General features: G+C 42.4%; 1 protein-coding gene across 1 annotated transcript; it reads right to left on the reverse strand.

Moving 5' to 3' along the window:
- Positions 1 to 208: 208 nt before the first annotated feature.
- Positions 209 to 11,927, reverse strand: Mapk1ip1l (mitogen-activated protein kinase 1 interacting protein 1 like). The gene is made up of 4 exons (XM_008839539.3): positions 11,781 to 11,927; positions 5,268 to 5,289; positions 3,077 to 3,781; positions 209 to 1,470 (listed from the first exon to the last, which is right to left on the reverse strand). The coding sequence occupies exons 2-4, from the start codon at positions 5,283 to 5,285 to the stop codon at positions 1,459 to 1,461; spliced, it is 735 nt and encodes a 244-aa protein (XP_008837761.1). The 5' UTR covers positions 5,286 to 5,289; positions 11,781 to 11,927; the 3' UTR covers positions 209 to 1,458.
- Positions 11,928 to 12,373: the final 446 nt, after the last annotated feature.

Consider the following 12,373-nt stretch of genomic DNA (forward strand, 5'->3'; position numbering starts at 1 on the left):
ACTGTTCTGAGTAATTTACAGTATTTTTTTAGAAACCCAATGGACACATTCAGAAGTTCAAAACGTTATTTGATAAATAAAATCAAGTCAGTTCCAAATCTAAGACTCTGATTCAGATTTAAAGGCAAGGCATCAAAAAAGCTACTAAGACTGTTTTCAATTACTATAAAGAACACTTATTTAAGCAATACAGTCACACTGCTTTAAATTCAGTTGCAGAGATCTACAATTTATTATTTTCAGGGTTGAGCTAGAAAATAATTTCTTCAAAGATGGTACTCAATTCTATTTATCTGCCTGTCAACAAATACAGAACTGTTAGCCATGGACACTTTATAGATTCAGGAAACTGCAGTACAATGACACAGCTTAACCAGACTTTGAAATACAGTTTTGATTCACACTTATACAAAGAGAATAGTCATATCTGTAGGACTTAACGTTCTCCAAATGTAATTGCTGTATGTTCTTTACAATAAATCTCTATTGTGCCATTTTCCACATGAGGGAGGAATCAAGGGATGTGCTCCTTCTAAAGAACCGAGGGAGTGGGGCTGGGGGAGAAGGGAACGGGCTGAGCAAAGAGCTGCCTCTGGAATGGTTACTTGTTGCAAGGAATCAATTTCTAGGATTTATCTAGTTTAAGGTTCAAAACAAAGCGGAGTTCTTTCCTTCATAATCATTCTAAAGCAATACAAAGAGATAAACAATTCTCTAAGAATATTTAAACTTACATACATGTTGGCTTCGATTAAAAAAACTACCAGGGTTGGGAGTGTTGCTCAGTGGCAGAGTGCCCAGCATGCACAAAGCCCTGGATTCCACTCCCAGTACTACACAAACACAATGGTTTCATAAATGGCAGATTTCAGTGCTGTATGACTCGTGGAAAACAAAACACTAAAAGCTTAAGGATAAAAATGAACAATGGCCGGCTGATGAACTTGGCATCTGACAATTACTGGTTCTTAAAATATGTACCCAAAATTTAACAAGAGCCCCAGGTTTATGTAGAGCTCAAAATGTTGAGCCATGTTTACATTATTGATTTCAGTTGTAGGCATGGGGGACACATGGGGGATTAGAGAAAAATGCTTGAGACAATTTGCCAATTAAGTTGCAGATTCTAACAATAAACCGTATCATCTTAGATTTTAAGGGTATATTTATGATTTCAACAAATCTTATCAAAGAGCTAGTCAATATACTTAATCATTTTAACTTTCCAAAACCAAATAAAAATCACATCCGAATGATGTTTCTACATTTTTATCTGATTGTTTCCATGATGTTCTACACATCCAACTAGGAAGCAGGTATCTTCTCTGAGAGGTGCAAATGTTGTTCTTTCATGAATGCCCTCCAAGAATAGCGAAACCAGCAACTTCTATGTATGCATTCATGTGCATTTACATGAACTTCAAAAAGCAGACCGTCATCTCTTCATCCATTGTTAACTTAATGGTAAGACTGAAATGGAAAAAAAGAAGTCAACCTCTAGAATTTGCAAAGTAAATTTTTTTTTTTTTTGGTCTTTTTGAGACAAAAAAGACCTGTAGCCCCAGCTGGCCTAGAACTCATTATGTAAACCAGGCTGGCCTTGAACTCAGAGCTCGCCCTGCCTCTGCCTCCCTGGTGCTGAATCTAAAAGCATGAGCTACCACACTGCACTTTGTAAATGTAATGTATTAATGTCTTGCTGTGGCTTAAAATAAATACTGCTTAATAAATCTAAACAGTAAATCATGCCATTTTGTGGCATACTTTGTAACAGAATTAAAAAAGTATTTTATTATTTTTATGTGAATGCGTTTATTGCCTGCATGTAGGTAAGTGCACCCACGTTGTGCAATGCCCACAGAAGACCGAAGAGGCTGTCGGATCCCCTGAAACTGGAGTTACGGATAGTTGTTTGCTGCCATGTGGATGCTGGGATTCAAGCCTGTGTCTTCTGCAAGAAGAGTCACTGTTTAACTGCTGAGCCATCCCAAGTAATAGAATTTTTTTTGGACAATATATATACCAAGAAGTTACACTAAGGAAATTTTGGGGGCACTCTATTAAGAATTTTCCCCCTTTGTAGCTGAGGTGGATGGCTAATTAATCTATATGGAAATCTGCTTAGTTATCTGGTGGATTAAGAGTTAACAGATTATTTTTCTCTGAGGAGAATCTTGACTGGAAGCTTACTTGGCTTGCCTGACAGGACCAGAACACTTTTTGTTTTATTAGAAGTCAGGTGATTTTTCTACCCAGTCACACACTCTAAGATAGGCTTTTCAACTAAAATGTCAAGCCTACTCCAGCATGGCAGGCAGTACAGCATAAAGCAGCCCACGCAGCTGGTAACAGCAGTGGTGTAGTTTCAGGCTTAGTGCTGCTAAAATTCTGACAAAACTTTGGCTAAGCGATACTAGGGAGAATTGCATGAAATGAGCAATGTTTGTGACATGCTCAGTGCCTTAAGTTCTCACTGTGCTTTGGTGATGCAGTAAAATAATACCAAGAGTTGTAACTCCTTCCCCCAAGAAAACACCCCACAAAATGCATGTAGAGAGTTCACCTAAGGATGCCGTGGAAAACATTGCTTATAATAGTACTAAGTTTTCAGGGATCTTCGGGAATTTTTCCCTTTTACTTTTAGCAGTAGAAATACTTTTGCTTAGAGACAAGGTATGTAGACCAGGATGGCTTGAAACAGATCTATCTGCCTTGGGAGAGAGTTGGGATTAAAGGTGTGTACCATCATACCTAGCTATTTCTGCTTTTAAATGCTGAACCTGAAATTGTGAAATTTTCTTAGTTTATAGAGTCACACCCTTTTTAAGTTTTGTTTGTTTTTTTTTGAGGCAGGGTCTCCCTGTAGTCCCAATTGTCCTGGAACCAGGCTGACCCTCGAACTCAAGAGATCTGCCTGCCTCTGCCTCCCAGGTGCTGGGATTAAAGGCATGAGCCACCATGCCCAGCATCCTTTTTAAGTTTTAAAAGCTTCCTAATCTAACCACAACTAGAGAGAAACAACCTTCCCATTTTATATGGCCCTCAATGCACATATAACAACAAACCAAACACTTACGTGGGGGCCACCAGGCATTGGTGGAGCACCAGAAGGTCCTGAAGGCACTTGGTAAGGATTATTTGGAGTAGGATAGAGTCCTGGTGTGGGATATGATCCTGCAGGGGCAGGATATGGTGCTGGAGGTCCCCACGCTCCTGGTGGCACAGTGCCCCATGGAACAGGCGGTGCTGCCCCTGGTGCTTGAGGAGGAGGAGTGGAATATGGCCCTGGAGATGGATATGGCATATTAGGAGTGGGATACTGCCCTCCCATTCCTGGTGCCCAAGGTCCAGAAGACATGGATCCCCATAGACCTAAAGCACCAGCTGCAGCTGGATCTGTGGGTGCACCATATGGTCTAGGAAGCTCTGGAAAGGGCATATTTGGTGTAGCATATGGCCCCGTGGGGCCAGGGCCTGGCACAGTTGGGGCTGGATAAGGACCACTAGGTGGGGGACATGATGGTCCAGAAGGAGGAAAGGGTGCCGGGGGTCCTGGTGGTGGTCCAGTAGGAGGCACAGAGGGATACATTCCTGTTGGTGCTGGTCCAAAAGGCACAGTGGAAGGTGTTGCACTTGGTGGGAGTCCAGATGGCACAGAAGGTGGAGCACTTGGGTTATTCCAAGGATTGGAACCTGGCCAGCTTTGAGGAGGTTGGCCAGGTTTTGTATTGCTCACAGCTGAAGTTTTGGCAGGGGACTGTTCAGGTAGTGCATCTGCCAACTGAACACAAAGTAGATGTGTCATATCTGTCTTATCTAGTGACAAGTCAAAGCAAACATAATTAAAATCCCATATAAATCATAAATGATACTCAGGGATTCTAAGCCTCAATGGCATCTACAAAGACTACACTACTCATTTGAGAAGCCATTCTTTAGTACAGAACTTGAGGTGTTACCTTGAATATTAACTTTACAGTGCAAAATCTCCCAAGAAACTCCACTTTGCTAAATACAGCTAATCATACTGTGCTTCATTTCTGTGCTGTATGAATAAACTGGAGTACGGAGTTTAGAGTCAAGATCTAGATTTGACTCCTGGCCTTTACATCTTTTTTTTTTTTTTTTGGTCTTTTTGCGATGGAGACAGGATCTCCCTGTAGCCCCAGCTGCCTGGAATTCACTGTGTAGACCATGCTTAGTAATCAACTGCGGTACGGAGTTTAGAGTTAAAATTTTGATTTTTCCCCCTGGCCTTTCATTTTTTTTTTTTTTTTTTTGGTCTTTTTGCGATGGAGTCTCCCTGCAGTCCCAGAACTCCTGCTATTTAGACCAGGCTGGCCTTGAACTCAGAGATTTACCTGCCTCCCAAATCCTGGGATTAAAGGTGTGCGCCATCACCCCAGTCTGGCATTTACTTCTTAGTTTCAAAAACAGTTTTACAGTAAAGTTCAGCTTTAACTGAAACAAGATCTCATAACTGACAATGAAATTCTATTCCCCCCTGCTTTTACCTTTTAAGTTCTGGGATTATAGGCACATACCACCACACCTGGCCAATTTTCAATAAATGTTTGAATTATAATATTATTACAAAAAAAAAAAGGATTTATAATCATGCCTGGATACTTTAACATCATGTTGAATCTATATAAAGACTATCAAGACCATATGCCTAGGGGCTGGAGAGATGGCATAGACCTTAAAGGCCTTGTTATTCTTCCAGAATACCCCAAGTTAGTTCCCAGTTATGGGTGGTTCATAACTGCATTAACCTGAGTTGAGGGGAATTAGACCCTCCTCTTTTGGCTTCTATGGACTCCTGCACATTTGTACACACGTAATAAATCAATCTGGGGGAAAAATCGTATGTTTAAAAAAACAAATCCAAGCACCACAAAAAAACACCTTCTAAATTTTTTGTTTTTATTTTTTATTTTTTGGTCTTTTTGAAGCAGGGTCTCCCTGTAGCGTAGCCCCAGCTGTCCTGGAACTCTCTATGTAGAACAGGCTGGCCTTGAACTCACAGAGATCCACCTGCCTCTACCTCCCAAGTGCTGGGACTACAGGCGAGTGCCACCACACCTGGCTTGTTTTTAATTTTTAACTAATTAAATCATTAATTTTTTTTTGGAGACAAGGTCTTACTACATAGCCCAGGTTAGCCTAGAACTCACAATCTTCCTGCCACAGCCTCAAGTGCTGGGTTTTCATCCCTCTAACCATGTTTTTCTTGAAAGACAAAAAAGTATCAAGGTTCAACTTACCGAAAATTCATCTGACATTTTCCTAAAGAATGAAAGAAAATTTCAAAATCAGCACTTATCATTTCTTCTATATTCTTAAAAGGATTTTCTACGCATCAATACTTTGCTTATGCAGAACTTTTATCATTTATTTTCTATTTTCCTTTATATAGGAAAAATTTTTTATAGAAATTCAGATGACCATAACAACTTCATCCCCTTTAGTGTCTCATATCATGGAAAAAATGATCATCTTCAAATGGACTCTCACTGGCCAAGCTGATCTCAAACTCCTGGATTTAAGATGTTGAATGACCAAGAGATGCTTGACAGGATCTTGTTCAACTTCCCCTGTGGTCAGAGTATGCTTTCCAGCCCAGCCTGACCCACAATTGAGTTTACACACATTTTTGTGGCACTATAAATTGTTTTACACACTGGTATGGTAAACATCTCTGAATCTTTCCTCATGTGTTATCAGGAAAAGGCACCAGAAGTGGAAGAGAGAGTCAACATGTAAGTTATCTAAATTCCAGCTGTACATAAGTCTATGTGAATTTAAACCATCACTCCTTTACAATGCTTCTTTTATCTCTGGACAGTACTCAAAACTACTGCTTTAAATCACGACAGATTAACAAGGTGGCAGCCTGCTTTAACTTACATTTCTTTAAGTGGAAGATAAAATATCTTTTTAACTTAATGACCTATTCATATTTCTGTTTTCTGTGAATACACAGCTATCACTAGACCACTTTCATCAATTTTTGTTTTATTGACTGATCGCATTGCAGAACGCAGAGATGGAATCCCGGGTCTTGTGCATGTGAGGTAAGTGCCCACCAATCTTTTTTTTGAGACAAGGTTTCATATATCCCAGGCTAGCCTTGAACTTGATATGTGGCAGAGGATGATGACCTTCTCCCAAGTACTAGGATTATAGCCAAGAGTCACCATAAGGAATTTATGTGGTGCCCCTCCCACTAATTTCATGACGTATAATCAACATTGAATAGAATGTAAAGATCTTAAATGTTCATGTTAAGCTGACAATTGTATATGCATTTGTGAGCACTCCAAAGACACACCCCCATCACTCCAGAGAACTTACTCCTGCTCCTTCACTTTTTAGTTTGCTTTGTTGTTCCTTGATTTTGTATAACTCAAATAAGATAGAAGGTATTCCTTTTGTCTTGATCATTTTAGGACTTAGTAATATATCACTCTGCCTTTACCCTTTTGTTAGATGGCAAGAAAATCACTTGTTAGGAGACCCAAGGTCCTTTTAACGTTCTTAAATAGTGTTTTACTTTTTTTTTTGTATTAGTTTTTTTTAAAAAAATTTATTATTTTTATTTTATGTGTATGCGTGTATTGCCTGCATGTAGGTGAGTGCACCTGTGTTGTGCAATGCTCTTGGAGGACAGAAGAGGCTGTCGGATCCCCTGGAACTGGAGTTACGGACAGTTGTTAGCAACCATGTGGGTGCTGGGCTGGGATTCAAACCCGGGTCTTCTGCAAGAACAGTCAGTGTTCTTAATCACTGAGCCATCTCTCCAGCCCCTGTATTAGAAGTTTTAACTTTTTGCAATTTATTAATCTGTTCGCACATATGATCTCAATTTTGTGATATATTCACAAAGGTCTTAATTTTAAGATTTGCAAAAAAAAAATTTCCTTTGCTGGGCATGGTAGTGTACGCCTTTAATCTCAGCACTCAGGAGGCAGAAGTAGGTGGATCTCTCTGAGTTCAAGGCCAGCCTAGTCTACACACCAAGTTCTAGGCCAGCTGGGCCTACAGGGAGCCCATCTCAAAAAAGATTAAAAAAAAAAAAAATCTTTTATTTTTGCTTGTGAGCCTGATCCTTTAACAGGTGCGCCAGCTCTCTAGCCCCAAAATTATCTTTGTATGTGTGTGGGTATCTGAGTGTGGGTATGTGAGTGCAGGTGCCCAACTCCAGTCCTCTGGAAGAGCAGCATGTGCTCTTAACAGCTGAGCAATCTCTCCAGTACAAAATTACCTTTTATTAGAGTATGTTAATGGTTTAATGTGTTAATAAAATTTTAATTCTTCTCAACAGTAATTGCTAAATAATCTAGTGCTTCTTAATTAACTGGATAAGTTACTTTTAACACATTCTGTTGGTGCCTCTGATGAGTAGTAGTCACTGAGTATTTACCACAGACAGGCTCATTCTCAGCTGGAGGAAAGGAAGCTTAGCAGGTTAATTAAAATTAACACCAAGCAGGGAAGGGGCTGAGTCACTTAGGGTCATATAGAGATACAATTCTTCTAAGGACTTCTTTCCTTTGGATCTGCAATGCGGCAGTTACATTTAATCGGTGTATCTTTACATTTTAAACAAACAGTGCCACCTACCCCATGGTTTTATTCAGATGTTCCTGAATATTCATGCTTACCTTTTTCAGATTATTACAAAACCAACCAACCCACCCACCACCCCACGGTTTGGTGGGAAATGGGCTAAAGTTTACTAATGAATCTAGGAGACATCTGATGTATTTAAAATGTCAGATCTCATCCAAGAACAAGGTAGCTCAGAGATGAGCCTGCCTCTGCCTCCCTAGCGCTGGGATTAGGTGTGTACCACTAGGCTTGACCTTGCTGTTTTGCCTTTTCTGCTCTGTTCTCCTATACATTTCTTTTTAAAAGAATAACTCCAGTTCCAAGGGACTCCGAGGACCTCTGTGGGCACTGCGTGACATGGGTGCACTTACATACATGAAGGCAATATACTCATATACTTGAAACGAAAATATACAGATGGTTGTTAGCTGCTGTGTGGGTCCTAGGAACCCAAGTTCTCTGCAAAAGCAGCCCAGTGCTCTTAACTGCTGAGCCATCTCTCCAGCCCCTCTCTTAATATATTTCTTTTTGAAAGAGATTTCGAACACCTTTTTTTTTATTTGGTCTTTTTTGAGACAAAGTCTCCCTGTAGCCCCAGCTGTCCTGGAACTCACTATGTAGACCAGGATGGCCTTGAACTTGCAGAGATCCACCTGCCTCTGCCTCCCAAATGCTGGGATTAAAGGCGTGAGCCACCAAGCCCGGCCAAACACCTTTTATTGTAGATGTAAATAGGCTCTTTTCTCTCATTATTTTTCTAACTGGTTATTCATATGAGAGGAATACTACTTTTGTAAGCCATAACAACATTGGATTATTTTATCCCCCAAAGTTTTTCAGCTGAATTCTCTAGGGTATCTAGCTAACAGTCTCACTACCCTTTCCCAATATCAACATCTTTTTTCTTTTTTGCATTATCTAGGACTCAAACAGTAAAAGGTTAAACAGTGATAGCAATATAGTGATCTTGCTCCCAATCCTCCTAGAAATGCTTCTAAAGTTTAAATAATTCTTATTTTTAGTTTGAGATTTAAAAAATAATAGTAAGTTTTTGTTTAGGCTTCTGTTACTATATTTATTTATTTATTTGTTTTGTTAGCTTAAACAAGGGGACAACAACATTTAGGAGGCAGAGGCAGGCAGATCTCTGTGAGTTCCAGGCCAGCTGGGGCTATAGGGAGACCCTGTTTCAAAAAGACCAAACCAGGCTGGGCATGGTGGCGCACGCCTGTAGTCCCAGCACTTGGGAGGCAGAAGCAGGCGGATCTCTATGAGTTCAAGGCCAGCCTGGTCTACATAGTGAGTTCCAGGACAGCTGGGGCTACAGGGAGACCTTGTCTCAAAAAGACCAAAAAAAAAAAAAAAAAAAAAAAAAAAAACCCTAAAGATAAAAAAACCAAAAAAAAAAAAAAAAAAAAAAAAAAAAAAAAAAAAAGAAAAGGGACAAGACCCTCAGTTTCTTTGGTAGATCTTTCAGCAGCATCTAATGAGTTGATCTTAGTTTTTCCTCCTCTGACCTACTGATGAGAGTTAATTATATGAACATATTGAGCCATCCTACAATCTCCCAAATTTTATCTTTAATTATGATTTTTATTTTATTTTATTTTATTTTTTGGTCTTTTGAAACAGGGTCTCCCTGTAGCCACAGCTGGCCTGGAACTCAGTATGTAGACCAGGTTGGTCTTGAACTCACAGAGATCTGTCCCAAGTGCTGGGACAACAGGCATGCGCCACCCCGTCCAGCTTGTAATTATGATTTTTCACAAGGAACAATAAAGAGAAAGAACATGAAGCCTAAGTCATAATTGCTAGTTCTTTCTTTTTATTTGGAATATCAAAAAACTCCTGGGAGCTGGAGAGATGGCCCAGCAGTTAAGAGCACAGGCTGTTCTTCCAGGACTTGGGTTTGGCATACATGGCAGCTAACAACCACTTGTAACTTTAGTTCTAGAAAAGCCAACACTCTCTTCTGGCCTTCAGTAGCACTGCATGCATTACATACATGCAGGCAAAATACCTACACATATAAAATTAAAAGGGGGGCTGGAGAGACGAACCAGTGGCTAACAAGTGTGTACAGCTCTTGCAGAGGACCAGAGTTCGGCTCCCAGCACACACACCAGGCAGCTCACAACTGCCTGTAACTCCAGCTCCAGGGGATCCAACACCCTCCTCTGGCCTCCGTGGCCACACACACATAGATACACAGACATACATAAACAAAATTTAAAAACAATAAATGAAATTTAAAAATAAGAGGGGGGGCTGGAGAGATGGCCAACAGATAGTAGCACTGTTTTCTGGAGGACCCAGGTTTGGGTCCCAGCACTCATTCATATGGTGGCTAACTACTGCCCAAAACTGCAGTTCCAGGGGATCTGATGCCCTCTTCTGGCCTCCACACATTTGCACACATGTGGTACACTTATACATAAGCAGGCAAAACTCTCATAAAATAAAAAATCATTCTGAATGTATAGAAAATGTAATTATTCACTCATTCCAATGGCAAGCTTGGCTTTATATTAAAACATCACACCACACAGTAGTCCTCTTAAGGGTTAATGCTAGAAAAAACTAACAATGCACCATAGTGTAGCATCTATATAAGACCAACACTTTCCAAATAGGACAAATGTTCACATTAACTCTGGAGCAGAGAATCTAAGAAAGTGACCCATTCAGTTTCATACCACCTTGCTAAGCAGATTTTGTCAAAATCATTCTTCTGCTCTAACCAAAACAATCAGAAACAATTACAGGTCAGTTTCTATTCTATTGGCAAAATCCAACCTGAAGCAGTTTACAGTTTCCATTCATCCCCAGTTACAGACTGAACACTAACTGCAGCATTTTCTTTCTTTTTTTTTGGGGGGGGGGTGTCTTTTTGAAACAGGGCCTCCCTGTAGTCCCAGATGGCCTATGGAAGACCAGGCTGGCCTTGGACTCAGATCCACCTGCCTCTGCCTCCCAAGTGCTAGAACTATACAGGTTTGCTGCCACCACACCCAGCTCTTTTCCTTTCTTGAAGTTGTGAGGCTTGAACAAGTAGTCATTCAATCACTTAACGACAGTCCCAGCTTGCACAAATTTAATATTGAATTCCAGGGCTCCTGATTCTATGGTCTTTCTAAAACATAAAATCCAAAGATTCCTGCATTCTAAAATGTACTGGCCCCAAGGATCTCAGTTAAGACAATGAAGATGGACATTATGGTTCCTTTTGGAATCAAAAGACCATTTCAACACCCAAAACTGGATTCAAAAGTTTCTGTAACTCATCTTTTGCATAAAGTGGCTCCTACACACCAGAAACGAGAAAAATTTCTACTCCTCTTACTGAAAGAGCGTTACTAAACAAAGACCTGGTAAAAATACTTCCGAAGGCCACCCCTGGAATGAGTGTTTGCCTTCAAAACAGTCCTTTACAATCACCAGGGGCGCACGTGTGTATTTTCCTCGTAGTAGTACTTCTTCGGTGAAGCCTAGTTTGATGCTTCAACTTTAGTAACAGTAAAAACATTACTCTTAGTTTTTAAGGTGGAGAGTCATTTAGGCTACTATGTATCTCATCTGCTCCAAACTCTTAAAACGCGGGAAGGTCACTCTGCACTTCTCGCATTTTATCACGGGTAGTCCACTAATGTTTATTTGTAATTACTCTACTAGCAGCAAGCACGCTGTCACACTGCGAATTATCAAGCGTCAGACATTCTTGTAGGATTGATTCAGGCCTCCCTCACTACTCTTTTTTATTAGAAATAAGCGGATGCAGGACAGCCGAGGTGCGTTAGGGCTAAGGGCGCGAGAAAAGCAGCCCTTTAGGGCCAAGTGAACAAAGGGAGTCCGGGATCAACCGGAGCGAACTGGCCTCCGAGCGGGTCCCGCCGGCGGGAGGGTGGGGGAGGGTCGCCGGCTCCCGCCCCGCCCCCAGCCGGGCCTGACGGTCGCACGGGAACCCCTAGGCGCGACGTCAGCCTCCTCCGCCGCCTGGGCCCAGCAAGGAAGGCCCGCTGGGCTGAGAAGGCCGAGCCGCCAGCCCGCCCCCCGGGGAGCCCGCGGCCCAAGCAACCGAGCGACTCGAGGCGCCGTCTACGCGCCCTCTCCCGCCCGCCACGCCCGCCATCCCCTGCTCGACCCGGCCAGCGCCGAAGCAGTCTTACCCGGCCAGATCCGAGCCCGCGGCGCGGCGCAGTAGCGGCGAAGAGTCCCGAGAAGCGGATACTGAAAAACACGACGGAGGAGTGACGGACAGCGGCTGCAGAGACGCGCGGATCCTTCTGGCTCCGGAACAGGAAGTACGGTCGCCAGCTCCGCCCCATCCGCTCAGAGGGCCGCGCGCCTCGCCCCGCCCCCTCCACTCAGACGGCCCTGCGGCCCGCCCTGATCGGTTCCTTCTGTTCAACCGGCCTTGCGCCCCCGGCAGGCCGCCTGCGGGACTGCAGGCCCAGCCGCGTGGGCCGGGCGCCGGCGGTTTTGTCTGGTTGGATGGACTTACTGAGTTCCAAGGACTGAACTGAACAAAACATCTCTGGCCGGTGATGCTCAAGGCAGCCCTGCGGAAATCGCTAACATGTTGGCTTGAAAGCAGATTTTTGGGTTCCCTACGCTTAGCGGTTTTTGCACCCGAGCTCCAAAACCGGTTGAGTGCCCAGTTCTGACCTGGGGGCTCTGATTTTAGGGCCCAAATTAAGAAGAAGGAAGCTGGGCGTGGTGGCACATGCCTTTAATCCCAGCACTCAGGAGGCAGAGGCAA

Source organism: Nannospalax galili, unplaced genomic scaffold, assembly GCF_000622305.1.
Source record: "Nannospalax galili isolate Female #2095 unplaced genomic scaffold, S.galili_v1.0 scaffold336, whole genome shotgun sequence".
Taxonomy (NCBI): Eukaryota; Metazoa; Chordata; class Mammalia; order Rodentia; family Spalacidae; genus Nannospalax; species Nannospalax galili.